The sequence below is a fragment of the Pongo abelii genome, chromosome 3 (genome assembly GCF_028885655.2).
Source record: "Pongo abelii isolate AG06213 chromosome 3, NHGRI_mPonAbe1-v2.0_pri, whole genome shotgun sequence".
Classification (NCBI taxonomy): Eukaryota; Metazoa; Chordata; class Mammalia; order Primates; family Hominidae; genus Pongo; species Pongo abelii.
The window spans coordinates 19580464-19595455 of record NC_071988.2 but is presented as its reverse complement, the minus strand read 5'-3'; the positions used below and the strand labels follow the sequence as shown (position 1 = coordinate 19595455).

Sequence of the window (14992 nt, the reverse complement as noted above, 5' to 3'; positions counted from 1 at the left end):
CAATAATTCCTGCCATTATGAGTCTCTATAGAAACCGCTTATAAAACCTTTTCAGCAGGTCACTTGCATTTTCTGCTGAACAAGACAGAATAATAATTCAATATAAAACACTTTTTTCACATCCTTATTCTGATTTCCTTCTTTTGTTGTTTAATCACAGAAAAGGGATTAGCTCCTTTGGCTCCTGGAGACCTATCCTCAAAGAGCAGGGACTGAAATTAAAAGGCACAAATGGCTGGGAGTGAAGGAATTAAGTGAGTCGCTCTATGTTGGCAGGATCCACACAAGATCATGGATTGCTTCCAAGTGGCAAATAACACTTCTCCATTAATAAAATATCAGACAAATGTATCCACTAAATTAGGTAAATGACTTCAAACTGGCTTTTATGTTTTCTCAAACTAAAGAAAAGGACATCCAAAGCTATAAATCAAAGCACCATTCCCAGAACCATCCATGACACAGTAATACCATTTTAGTCCTTTTAAGCTGATGTGTTCAATTCTAACCCAATAACAGTAATGGATATTAAAACATGGAACTCAGTCCAGAAAGATAATTAGACTATAAAAATGGAATTTTTAAGTAGCAATGATACTATAGAATAATGACCCAACCAAAGCAAAGGAATTTAAAGTAAAATGGCTGCTTTGCATTCTCCTTGAGCTTGTAGATAAGGAACACAATGCTTTGCTTCCAAACTAGAAGGCATACCACAGAACAAAAAGCTACATTTTGGGAAAGATGGGTGACCCCTGGCTCGGTTTGCTTGGAAGTTGAAGTTCTTTCCTTTGGAAGCCACAGAGGCACATTCCATATCCTTGTACTCTAAATATTTCCATCTAAACCAAGCACATTACAAAAATTCCAATTAGGTGTGCACAAACTTGAAATGAGAAAAGAATGTAAAAATTGAAAAACCTGATTAGTAAGACAAACTCATGAATTTCTACAAGAAAATAAGGGACACTGTCAAAAATTCAGATGCATGTTTTTACAATTTCGTTGGCTTTGTTTTTGCAAAGACTGAAAGCTTGATCAATTTCTTTTTTAAAAAAATTACCTGAAGTTAATGGGAAATTACAGTTTTGAGTGAACTGGGCTGTTAATTCAGTCAGATTAGTCTTATTCTGATACCCCAAGAATACAAAATTTAGCTATGTCTGTATACTTCTAGAATTCCTTTATTTTGCTAAATAATATTCCAAGGAAATTATAATGATGTGTTATTACGTACAGAGTTAGATTTCAGTAAGAAAAAAATGACATTAAAATTGGTATTGCCTAGTTCATTAAAAAGCTGGTAATTCAAAATTTTTATTAAGAAAGGAAAATTAATATTTTCCAGTTACAAGCTATCAGAAAATGAGGAGTATTTTGAAAATCTAATCAAAATATATTTACCCAACTTAAAAACACTTTTTTTTCCAAGAAATCTGATGCTTTGGTTTTGCTTCCAATCATGTCCTACATGTTATATGTAATATTTTTTTTAGGTCAAAGTGATTCTGAAATTCAGTTCAAATGAGATTTACCTCTGAAATTCTATAACTTAAAGTCCACCCTGGGCTTTAAAGATTTTAAAGCCTACCCTGGGCTTTAAGGATTACCTTTTCTTCAAGAGAAAAGAAATAGCTGTAGTCAATACTTTATTAGACCAAAAATATCTTAATGTCCATCTGTAACCCCGAAAAAGATATTTTTTAAATATAAATGCTGACACAACTTTAATTATAGAAGTACTAGAGGGCGATGCTATAATTCCACGTTATAAGGAATGTTGGAGAACCAGTTTAGCTTTATTAGGTCTGCTTGCAGTACAGTAATAAAATCATAAAGATTTCCCATTTATCATTTCTGACAGCCAATCAAGGAGTCTTCCATTTCTTAATGAAATGTGACCTCCACAATAGCTCAAAGTAAATGTTGTTTTTTTCTTTAACTCCAAAGTTTCCACAATGCATATCAGTTAAAAGAAATCTTTCCAGTTTCCAGAATAACAGCTCATTCCCACAAATATCTTATCTAGTCTTTTCCAAAGTTGGGTTTTCCTTGTCTACCTTGTAAACTAGTGGTCCCGTCCTTCACTTATTGAACATGCTATTTAAGGGGAAGCTTTAATTGATTAATATGACCTTTACATATATTGTGACTACTTACAAAGTCCTAAGTTTAGGCATATGGTTGAAACTTGCCACAGAAAGTCTAGTAATGTTGTTATTGTTGAGAGTGCTGTAGAATTAAAAAGAAAAGTTAGAATTTTTAGATACAAAATTGATTGATCATTTTATATATTAACATAGAGAAAACATCTTGTACTATGCTTACGCAGGACAGCTACCTGGTAGAGATGACATAGAGAATGCCCTACCCTATAGATAAGTTGATAAATAATTTTCATAATTTAACATATTACTGTACATTTTGTTTTATTCAACATTTACTACAAATTTATGGCTTCATTCATAGCATGTTTGACTATTTACATTCTACTTTATGTACCTTGGGTATGCATGTCTATTTATGATATTGGTTAAGAAATAAACACGGGATAGTTACAGTTGGAAAATATGCCCAATTACATTTCCGTAGAGTGGCATTATGTGTAATTAGTGTCCATGAGTCAATGAACGTATTTGAATTAATATTCTCTTACTGAATTCTCATAGCAACAATACAGAATCATTCCTGTCAGGCCTTGGAACAGAGTCCTGATAACTATTATTTACCGCAGACATCAGCCACTGCGGAAATTTGAGTGGAAATAGCTATATCTATATCTGGTACTTGCATCAGGTGGGGATGAAGTAACTTGCTGTAGCACCGTGTTAAAAGATTAATCCATTCTAATGGTTTTTAGTTGCAGTAGCATATTGGTCTTTGTTTACTGCTGTGTGGCAGCAATCATGGTTTCTTGAGGTAGCAGATCCAGGAATATGTGTGGTGAAGAGAGTTATTGTCAAAATAAATATCATCCTTACTTTTCCCCCAATGCAACATTGTTAGTTTTATTATTATTATTATTGATTATTTCTACTTCTATTACTACTCGTTCATTCAACAAATATTTCCCAAATGGCTATTATTTTATGGTAACATGGAGTATTATAAAAATAAATCGGGCATAAATTCTGTCCTAAAATAGCATACGGTTCAGCTGGGGAGATGAACTGGACAAATTACAAAAACTAATAAGGCTAAGATATGAGCTTTCTTCACCCTTCAGAAAAATCTGGTTGTGATAAGAAAGTGGTAGAAGTTATCCCAGGGGTATACAAGTAAAGTGTAGACATGGAAAGCAATTCTAAGACTGGGAGAGACTGAAGGTACACATTGAGGTGGTGACTAAAGAAGGCAAGTCCCTCTGAAGGAGACAGGAGAAAGAGCATCAATGGTCCTGTTGGATGAAGTTGATACTGGACAAGGATTTGAATTAGGGGTTGCAAGTTCACTGTAGGGCCTGAGCAGAGAACAGAAATGAGAGAAGCAGGCCACGTGCAAAAATATACAATGATGGGCAAGAGAGATGGAAGAAAGCAGACACATTTGGGGATGGTGAAGAATATGGTAAGCTAGCAATGACAGTCTCTCTTGTGGCAGATAATGTTCAGCTCCGGTGGACTATTGACCTGCTGTAAGGGAGGGCTGTCAAATAATCAGGTTTTCCAAGAGAAGCTAGAGATAAAAATTTTTAGATCTTTCTAATGTTTAAATAGTGGCAACTAATTAAAATATTTCAAACAGTCTGTAGACCACTTATGTTTGAGCTACACAAAATATATTTTTGAGGCCACTCTGGGCCAGTTGGTGGCTGCGGTTATCGATGGTGCGTTCAGAGGTCAAGGGATTGACAAAAACTTTTCAGTAAAACAGGGCACGTCAGCTAGAGACCCAGATCATGCATGGACGCTCTTTACTACCTTGTTTTGCAATGTATTGAATTATATAAAAACTATTCTAAGTGATTTGAATTAAGTCACGAAAAATAAACCACTTTATGGGGGACCTACAGAGCACTGGATTTGTTGGCTCAGTTTATCTAAGAGCTTTTAGCATTTTCCTATGTGCAGGTGAAATGAGATGTCTTTTTCAAATGCCATTAAAATATATCCTGATGTTTGAATGCAAAGGTTAAACTTCTCAATGGGATTTGCTTTCAAATGATCCCTTTTCCCATCCTCAAAATTTATGCTGACTTAATATGGCTAAAATCTTTACAGTATATAGCATTCTGAAATATGACTTTGGGAATAAATTGTTTTAACTACTTCACACAGAGCAGACATGCATTAATTTTGAACAACAGTTTCTTATATCTCCAAGCAAAGGAAAACTTTCATTGAATGCCAAAGACTTCAGTTATCAATTTGAAGTCTTTTCTCAAAATGTTACATCACGTAATGCAACTAAAGGAATACATTATCCTAGTATTTTATTCAGTACTGATGCTGGAAAGAAGTACTGATACTGATACCCAATGACTGAAAAATATGCAGAACCAACAAAATTATCTTTAAAATTAATAATAAATATAAGTGTTAAGTATGATTACTTGTGTATGTTACGGTTATGGTCAACTTCTATTCTGAAATAATGGAAATTTATATTTTGTAATTATTTAGTTGTGAACATTTTCTCCCATGTGTAAGTCTATTTCTGTGCTCAACTTCAAGATTTTCTTTGTAATGAGTAAATATTCTAATACAAAAGACATTTTGATGTATAAATATTAGCCTGTATAATCATGGAGCACCTCTCACACTTATATCTTGATTTAGTCATCTTATTCCCTTACCACCATGCATATCGTTTGGCAGAGTTTGGTATTTAGTGGATATGAATCACTATGAATAAATTAAATTAAATTATGTCCATTCTGTGAAAAAGAAAAACAAACATGTAAAAGCAGCAATTCAAGGGATATATTTCATTTCTGAGTACAGTGTCCAAAGAAGGGAAAATACTGATCGAGATTTAGTTTCCAATGTTATTTTTGAGATAGTATCTAAATATTAAGAAAATATGCAGTTATTTCTAAGTCCTACGAATCAGAATCTGACAATAAACCAGTTCTCCATGAATGTGCAAGTGTTAAACTGCTTCCTTGCTTTCATCTACCTTAGATTTTCACTTGACGTCTTGGACTGTATTCACTCCTTGTACACTCATATATATCCTAATTTGATACTTTTCATCAATGACTGAGGGCGATTACCTCATTTTCTCCCATCTAGCTTCAGTATAGTCATACATTCACAAATGGCTCAAGGGATTAAAATTTAAAAAAATCTAAAACCCTTGGAATCTGAAATTTAAGGCAATGTGTAAGTTAATGTTCCTTCATTATTTCCACGTAAGACAGTACATCCTAAAGAGTCACGAATGGTAAAAATAAGCAAAACAGACAGTCATCTTTCTAGAACCCTTCTTCATGCAAACTCTCTTAAGCTCTTGACCAAACATTTATAATAGGTAAACTTTTGTTGTATTTCACAAGTGATTTGGGCTTCATAAATTCTCGTCTTTTCAGTGCTCCAATTTTGCCTTATTTATCAACTGATTTTTCTAGGGGTTGTTTAAAGTGTGAGGATTGAAAAAAAAAACATTTAAAGTAATGTCTGCTCAACTTTATAAAATTTTAATATAAAATATTTCAATCTTTTTAGAAGAAATTTACATTGTCTATCATATGCTAATTTTTATTATTTCTTCAAAAAACAAACTCTGACCAATATATACTTCTTTAAGATGTATATATTAAGGTCCTCAAAAGAGTATTCGAGATTTTGGATTTCTATTTTAATTCCATGAACCATAAAATGTCACCTTTGGTGTGTTTCCTCATTCTTGCTAAAGTCACTTTTTAGATATTTTGATTAATCATGACAATCAAAATATATGAGATGATTGTGTTTTCATAAATGTACTGCTTCTGAAGACAACGATATTAGTTTATAGAAAATAAGCAAATGTAGTTATTGTATTTGTGGGTAAAAGATTTCAGTGCCTAGCACAGTGTTCACTCTACCTTGTAAAATATACACAGTAGGTATTCGATACATTTATGTGTATATATACATATATTGAATAAATACAGTGAAGAACTACATATTTAAAAATAATTTAAGTTTTCTGAAAACTTAATAACAAGGTAATTTATGGGATTTAATTCATCCAAGATAGTCAGCAAACTTTGCATAAAATGATTGGTATCATTCATATTTCTAGTTAGGAACATTGGTTTAATAATACATTTTTGGCTTGATCAGCTCTGTTTGATTAAATTTGGTAGTCTCGTCATCTATGAATTTTAGTGACACTGACTATGGTTTTGCCATGAGACCACTACTGTGAAATCATTCTAATTATTCTGACTCTGAGATACCATCAGTGAGTTTCATATATTAAAAATGGTTCTGGTATACAATTTAAATAGTGGTCTTAAAGCTAAAATGTATATGATAAGCACTTGAATATTTTTCCAATAGAAACTTAGACCATTATCAATAGAAACAAAGGTGGCCTCTCCTGTTGTTAGAGAGTAGTCTATATTTTTATAGTTCACATTTTATCCCAATCAATTCATTCATACATACATATCTTTTAAAATAATTAATAACAGTACATTACACAGCTGGAAATTCTATTTTCTTGCAATTAAAACCAAAACCACATAAAAATACTGATAAAATAAGCCATTTTAGCTGAAAGATTAGTTTTTCAGAATTATATTCCATTCCTGAAACTAGATTTATAAAGTAATGAATTCTTTTTTTGTGGGGAAAAGGAAGGATTTTATGATTTCTCTATAACTTTTAACAAATTGACTAAAAACACCCTCACATTTAATTCAATTTTAGATTTCCGACTAAATTTTGTCAAGGATGAAATAAAGCAGAGAAAAATATTTTAATTGGTGGAGGAATTGTAAGTGTATTAAAAAACCTACAAATGTGAATTTTGGCTGAAAAAATTCAAAAAATGTATAGGCGGCATGCAATGCTTTAGTAACCATAGTTTTCATTAAAATTTGTAATTTCACTAAAATTACTAAGTCATTGGTCAATAGAGGTTACTTAGTTGCCTCTAACCAATTTTGTCAGTCATGTCTACCCAGGGAGGAAAGAAGGAGGTTGCCAATTATAATTCAAGTCTGCGTGTTGTACATTACAAAGTCAGTGGTAAAGACTTGAAAATGGATCTAATGGGTGGTTTATTAACCTTAGGAAGCAGATTTCAAAGTATTCTTACAAAAATAATGTTAAATCAGCTGGTTAAAAATTTTATTTTTTTAATGAGAAACTGTGTTTCCATTGCCTAAAACAACAAATTATTCCAAGATATCAGCTACTAAGAGGATTTTTTAAATGTTATTTTTCCTATAAAGTTGATTTTATCTCAATATTTAGCAATGACAAATTCTATGAATCTTATAAAAATATTTATAAGAAGAACATTTGAGTGACCTTACACAATTTTACTTAAACATACAGACATGGTACGCAAGGTTTTGCACACACACATTTAGACTCTTCTCTGTATTCACCATGAGTTATTTAAGGTATCTCTTGAGAGACTATTTTGACAACAAGGTTTTAAGCTAGCAGATAAGCTTCCACATTAGTCCTGTCCAGACACAAAGCCCCCATTAAAAGAGTAAGAGAAATAGCAGCACTTACAGCACTTCCAGGTCCCGGAGAGCCCTGAATGCCCCATCTTCAATACAGCTGATCTGGTTGTAATCCAGTTGCCTGTTAAAAAGATTAGAAGAATATATGTAGAAGGGATGGACAGTAGCTGGGGTAGGTGATGGGAAGTTTCCTGAAGGGTCTATGATACCCTGGACACACTCACTGAAGTGCCCTCACAAACACACTCATCTGCTTACGAATGTCATAAGCCATTCTCGCTTCTATGCCGCCACTGAAATCTCTTTTTGTTCTGAACTGTCTGTGCAAATAGCAGCCCTTGGAAAGCTCCAGTAAATAATAACTGCACCTTATATTAAATGCCATAGGAATGCAATTTCATTACATCAAGAAAAGCTATCCATTAAGAGCTTTCAGCGTCATCTTGCTGAAACAATTTCATTAAGGTAAAGGACTGTAAATCACTTAATGTCACATGCACCCCCTCAATGACCTAACAGAATCCATTTATCAGAGAAGCCCAGCTGCATGTTAATTTCACTATCCTTGGCATGAGAGAGCAAGACTACTTTTAGGTTTCCTTCTTTTAAAAGCAGTTTTCCTTCAAGAACTCCAAATCGAGAAAGGGAACTGATGTCCCATATAGCTTGCTCTTATTCCCAACCAGAAATACACTTTAGAAAGCTAGTAACTGTTCTATATTAAGTGTCACTATTCTAGTAATTCACATTCTTTATCATTATATGCAAATGCTCTACATTGTAAATACAGCATACTTTTGAGTTAAGGAACTTCCAGAATTATATCGCTCTCCAGAAAATAGGTTTTTAAGTATTAAATAACAATTTTGCTTTTTAAAAAGATGCTAATTTTGGTTAAAGCCACTAAGAAACATATACTACAGGCACATCATAAAAACACTACATGTATCTATGGTAAAAAGCCTAAAAGCTATATCAGTGAAATTCTAAATAATCCATAATTGAAGTAAATGAATCTTCTCCAATATCTTAAGTACTTATTAGTTAAAATTCACAGTACAAAAAAAGAATGCTCCAAACTTGGTTATGTCTGCTTTTCCTGCTGCTTGTTCTGGAATTAAAATTTTCTTGCTCATATTGAGCCTTCTACTTGGTTGAAATTAACAGTGAAGTACTATATTGTATCTGTACCACACTCTTTTTTTTTTTCCGAACAAGCAGTTGTTGTTTAAATATAGTAGCTTGAATGTTAGAGATATTATTATTTCAGTTAAAAAAGTATTTTAATGTTTCACTTGAGATAGAAACAAAATGTTTCATGGAAGAGGCGAGCTTTCAGCTCTGCACACACTGGGTGAGAGAATGTGGATGAACAGGAGTAAGATTATGATCGTAATACAAATGCATCCTGTCCTTGTTTCAAGTTCAGCATTCACTGAAAGGGCTAATTCATATTTGAGGTCTGTTCATAAAGAACTGTTTGAACATTTCTATAAAATAGCTGTTTCTCTCACAAGACTACTGAATAAAGGTGCAATGATTTAATCCAATGACTTTCAGAGGGACCTCTTCAAGTTCCTTACTTTAGAAATTATGTATATAGACAAAGTCTCATGAAATATACATCTCATTTATAAGAAGATCTGTAGAGGACACAATAATACACAAGGCTACCTTGATGTCATGCAAATGGTACAATTTAGGATGTGCAATATTAACAAAGGTGCACGCCAAAGAAGAAACAATTTTATTGCTTGTATAAGCCTTAGTTTATAAAACTAAGGTTTTCCCCAAATCATAGCTAACATCCATGCTACTATAATAGCCTAAATAATTTCTACTTATTAAGACGTAATGCAGAAGTATTTTATTTTCTAAGAAGACATTTAAAGTCTCATGATGTAATATGGCTGCTGTGGTTCCAAGAAAACACTTACATTCTTGAGCACTTTTGATTTTTACAGATTAAATTCATTTAACAATTAAGTTAATAGCCTTTTTTATTTTACAGTGCTATATATATATATATCTACACTACTATTCTCTAACCTCTTGAACAATTTATCAAAGCCATTTAAATTAGTACAATGGCATGAAGTGTTACCCCTGACACACTACAAAGGAGAAATTGTTTCCAGACAAATTGGCAAAATCTTTTAATGCTATCAAATTTGCCTAATGCAGTCTCCAGGTTAATCTGTAAAAGGGTGAGTTGTATGTTTGCCCATATCTTATTATCCTTAGCTGTCAATGTATAAATCAATGCTGACACAGCTTCTTCTAAATCATGCACACAATACACAAAGGGGAACCTCCAGCATGCCAGAAAGCACTCCAGCAAACCTTGTCCTACAAGGAATGGAAGGCCAACTACTTTCCTTACAGGAGCAGAAGTTGAGATGCTGCTGGAAACTTTGGTAATTTCATTGTTCTTTAATATTGCTCATGGTTATACACTTCTTCATATTCTTAACAGAAATCTAAGCCCTTATTGGTGCTAAAACATTAAGAATGTTTGGCTTCCATAGGACTGAGGTTTTTCTTAAAAGTTCTCTGAATACTGTTATATCTGAGTCCACATATTTCCTGAACATGAAGGTATTTCATGAAGTTACTCATATGAAGGGACAATCCAAGTTAAACAAGTGAATAATTCTTTCATTAATCTGTCAATTTTTTGATATTCAAAGGAAGGTTTACACAAAGTGTTGTGCTCGTATCACTGCTCATGAGAAAATCTCTCCCAACAGACCTCCATTTGTCTGTATATGGTTCAAGATAAACAGTGTCAAAACTATGCAACAACGTAATTTATTTCAGGGTTTCTGGACTACTTAGCTGCACTCTTTTTGTTTCACCCTGCTCACTCCCTTCTCCACTACCTTTCAAGCCCTGGGTACTTCTGGCTTCTGTAAACAGGAAAGGATCTGTTTTCTGCCATACCTTTAGTGACAGGTTGGCCTTTTTTAGATGTGATTTGCAATTGTGCTACGAAATTATTCTGAATTAAGAAAATAGCCAGAGGAGACTTTTTCACTTCTTAAAAAAAAAACATTATGCTCCAACTATTCACTAAGACATAGTGTAAATTTGCAGATCATTAAAGACAGTTGGATGTTAAGGGCAGAAGTATCGTAAGTGGTTTATTTCAGACCTTTGGCTGACCTAACTTAGAAATACTTTTGTGTCTTCTCCCTTATTTGCTGACTCCAATCTTCCCTTTGGCTTCTGTTCAAATTCCAAATTACCTCTCTATGTGATTCTTTGCTGTCCAAGTAAATTTGTGTTTTGAAGAACTGCTTTAATCTCATGGAAATGATGGGGTCAAGAATAACATTCATGATCTCGGCTGAGCGTGGTGGCTCATGCCTGTAATCCCAGCACTTGGGAGGCTGAGGCAGGCGGATCACCCGAGGTCAGGGGTTTGAGACCAGCCTGGCCAACATGGTGAAACCCCATCTCTACTAAAAATACAAAAATTAGCCAGGTGTGGCGGTGGGCACCTGTAATCCCAGCTACACGGGAAGAGGCAGGATAATTGTTTGAACCCAGGAGGTGGAGGTTGAGTGAGCCAAAATTGCAACTCATGACATTGCCCTCCCACCTGGGCAACAAGAGCAAAACTCCATGTCTTAAAAAAAAAAAAAAAAAAAAAAAATTCATGATCTCTCGGTATTAACATTCTTTTTTTTTTTATGGTAGGAGGTATATCTTCTGATGCCCTAGAATAACTCTAGATAGTTCATTTTGATTTTTACCAGCGCTGGTAAATTTAGTCTCACATAATGCAGTGTGTCGATGGACTCCATATATTAAGAGATACCACTCTATGCCTCACGCGCAAAAAGTTCTGAAGCTCATCTGATTCTATTTAATACAAAAAAAATTTATCCTAGTTTCAAATTTTGATTTATTTTAGGTATGGGGGACAATATACAATGTTGCTAAATATAAGTTTTAAAAGTAGGTATATTAAATGACAAAAAGGTTAAACATTTGCTTACTTGGCATCCTGAAACAGAGATGCTAGTCCATCATTTAGGTTTTCCTAAAGAATTTCCTGTTTTATTCTTTCAAAATACGGATATCATACTGAGTTTGAATTACATATACAACACTTAGGTTAATAACTATATAAAACTGCAGTAATTTCAATTAGTGTGTTCCTACCCATAGCAAATTCATGTTTTACTGCAGCATCCAAGTTATAAGTTCTTATAACTAATAGGTTTTTTTGGTAAGAATTAGAAGACACATAAAATGTGCTTAACAATATAGAACATAACAATCTTTAATAATTTCTAAGTCAATCTGGATCTCTCAATGTCTCAACAAAATTATTATAACTATGCTCCAATTTTGTATTGTTTTGTTTCATTTAAGGTGCTAGAAATAGTTTACTTCATGTTCATATTATTCTTAGTGTAAGATAAAAAACTCCAAAAATTTAGTTGACTTAAGACACATTGAAATGGCTAAAATCAATATGAGGGAATAACAATTTTTCACTATTGTAAAGAAACCAAATAAAACATATAAACTACATGGGAGAAAAAGAATAAAAAAGCTGTACATATATGAGCGTGGTCTCTTCTCCTTTCCATATATGTATAAACTTCAAGTCAATACAAATGTCTATATACACCAATATTTATGCCAATCATGGCTTTTAAAGAGTAGCCCCAGATATAAATTATGATATAGAGTATAAGAATAAAAATTGATCCATATACATGTACATCCTTGACGTAAGTTTCAGCAACTATATCCTTTACCTCTGCATAAAAGCACATCAGTATTAACTTCAGAACTGGTAAAGAAAGCAATTAAGGTATCGACCATTCTGAAGACCCCAAAGTAATTTACATTATGTGAGAATTTAATCCTTTCACAATCTTTCAGGCAATAATTTGCTTTTCTCACAGGAATAAAGAATCTCAGTTTTTATAGGAACAGCCTAAGGTATAAAGTTATATGTTCGTCAATCTGGGGGGAAGAAGCAACAGACAGCAGTAGTAGAGATGGGGAGGGAACCTGCTTTAACATCAACTGAGGGGAGGACAACTAAACTGACATTAAGTCCTGGGAATTGTAAGTGAACTAATCAAAAGTGGTAGAAACTGAAAATGATAATAATAATTGCTAACGTTTAATGAATTCATAGAATATGGCAGGGTCTGTAGATATGTCATCTCATTATTCCTCATGATAACTTGGGAAGGAGAAATTAGCATCATCTGGATTTTGAGACTATGAGGCTCACAGAAGTTCAATAAGTTATACATGGTATGTAGCAAATAGTCTGTGAAGTTTTCATTGGAATGTAGATGTATTGCCATAACTGCCTCTCAATATGTAGTGACTCAGGAAAAAGACTCAGGAACTTTTTGTTCTCCAAATGGGGGTTTCAGCTAAATCAATGATTACTATGGAAGAGACCAGCAGATGAAAAGTACTATAGAATGTCAGAAAAGACAGAGATTACTCTAGGCTGATGTAGTCATGAAAGAAAGGAAAAAAAAAAACCCCAAAAAACCAAAATCCTCAGATCCTTAAAAAACGGATAGAATCTAATTAGAAAGAAAATAAAGTAGGTATTTCCTATGGAGGTAATGGGTCTATCAAATAATAGTTGCGAGCAGAGGCACTACAATGTTCACAGTGAATATCTGCAATAGAGAGGCCATTCTGGCTTGAGCAAAGAGCTTCTGTATAGATTGAAGGGAAGAAGGAGCTAGGAGCCTGGATCAAAGTCAGAATGTTAGGACTAGTCAGAATGCTTAAAGAGACTGGATGTTACAGCATTTAATAATCATCTCTGCTCTTTCAGGAAAGAGTCTGTAATTCCTATAGATACTGTAGAACTAGGCAACATTCTGCCTAGTTCTAGAGTTTCTGTATCTAATATACTATAGATACTATAGAACTGGCAACATTCTGCTCTATTCCCAGGGCTTTGCCATAGTGTCTATAACAAAGGTACTTTAAAACAACTTTTTAAATAAACTGAATACTTTCAAACCTTGTAGTAATAGATAATAAACAATGTTTTATGAAAAAAAATCTGGCAACCTTGTTAAAATTATCTAATGAGAATATAAACTAGAGGTCAAAATTCAATTAGCAGGCTACTATAAGAGTTCAGAGGTGACAAAGTGTACTGTTCAGTGTTAAAGATGCGAAAAATCAAAGGTCCATTCTGTCTCATAAGACGATATAGCAGCCACGGCATGATTATGCCAATTCATATTTTGTAAGTATGTGAATTGGATTCCCAATTACTGAATCAGACTGTCTTGTGTTTTGTGTCATTTTGTTTTGTTCTAGAAGGCATTTATGAAGAAATATTGTTAGATTACATTTTTACATAACAAAATGCATTATTGAAGAAAAACTGCTGAAAGCACTCTGAAGACAAAGCAAAATGCAAAGATGGAGAGGTTATTGGTAGCAAACTTTATCATAGTTGTTGGGGATTATCACAATTCATTGTGCTTTCAGAAGGACAACCAGGCAAAATACAGGACCATGGACAGTTCCCATAGTACTGATGGGGACATCTGCTGAGCTACTAATTTTTTTACATATATGAATGCCTGAGACAACCCCTTTTTATTTAGTTACATAGGAAATGAAGGTAAGTTTCATTTCAGAAAGGCAGTAAAATACCTTACCTTAATTTACTATCTACCTAAGTAAAAAGCCCTCCCTACAGGTGTGTTCAGAAGGTTCTATACCACACTGAAGACCTCTGGAATTTAAGAATAAGGATAGCAATCCCTATAAATGAGAAACCAACCTACCATTTGCAGTGTCTTCAGCTTCAGGTTTACTGAAAATACTCCAGGAAGGAGCTAGGGGCATGGACATGTACAGCTTCAATCTGATACCAATGGATTTGAAATAAAATCCAATGAACTAAACAGAAAAACTAACAGATTAAAGAAGACATTTTGCAATTATGACTTAACTTATATGACAAACCTAGTGAGGTCTTGCATTTGCCTGGTAAAATTTACATACCCTCTTTTCTCTGTTTGTTACATATTGATTCTATATCAAGTGAGCAACCCTTGCTCTCTTATCATTAGGAATTATGTAGATGACAGTGAAAACTAGAAAACAGATATTTAAAATGAGAAAAAAATTAAAAATATGATGAAATATGTAAGCATCTCTGTGTATCTGGGATAGAACTCTGAGTTTTCCTTCTATGGGTTCTAATGGAGCCATCAATACAAAACTTGAAAATGACACAGTTCCAGCAGAAAAACAAAATTTCTAACTAATGTAAATAGCTCTGTTACAAGACATAGATGAACTCTCTCTATCCTGTTTGCCAAATTGTTTTATGCTAATAAA

The 14992-nt window shown here is 33.5% G+C and overlaps 1 protein-coding gene across 4 annotated transcripts in view; it reads right to left on the bottom strand.

The window, feature by feature from the left end:
- Nucleotides 1–14992, bottom strand: part of SLIT2 (slit guidance ligand 2) — a 367685-nt gene that overhangs the window by 131670 nt on the left and 221023 nt on the right. For all 4 annotated transcript variants that reach the window (XM_054554980.2, XM_024246094.3, XM_054554981.2 and 1 more), the window contains exons 6-7: nt 7680–7751; nt 2161–2232 (exon numbers count right to left, since the gene is read on the bottom strand). In XM_054554980.2, the coding sequence (XP_054410955.1) occupies nt 2161–2232; nt 7680–7751 (144 nt within the window). The remainder of the gene's footprint in view (nt 1–2160; nt 2233–7679; nt 7752–14992) is intronic.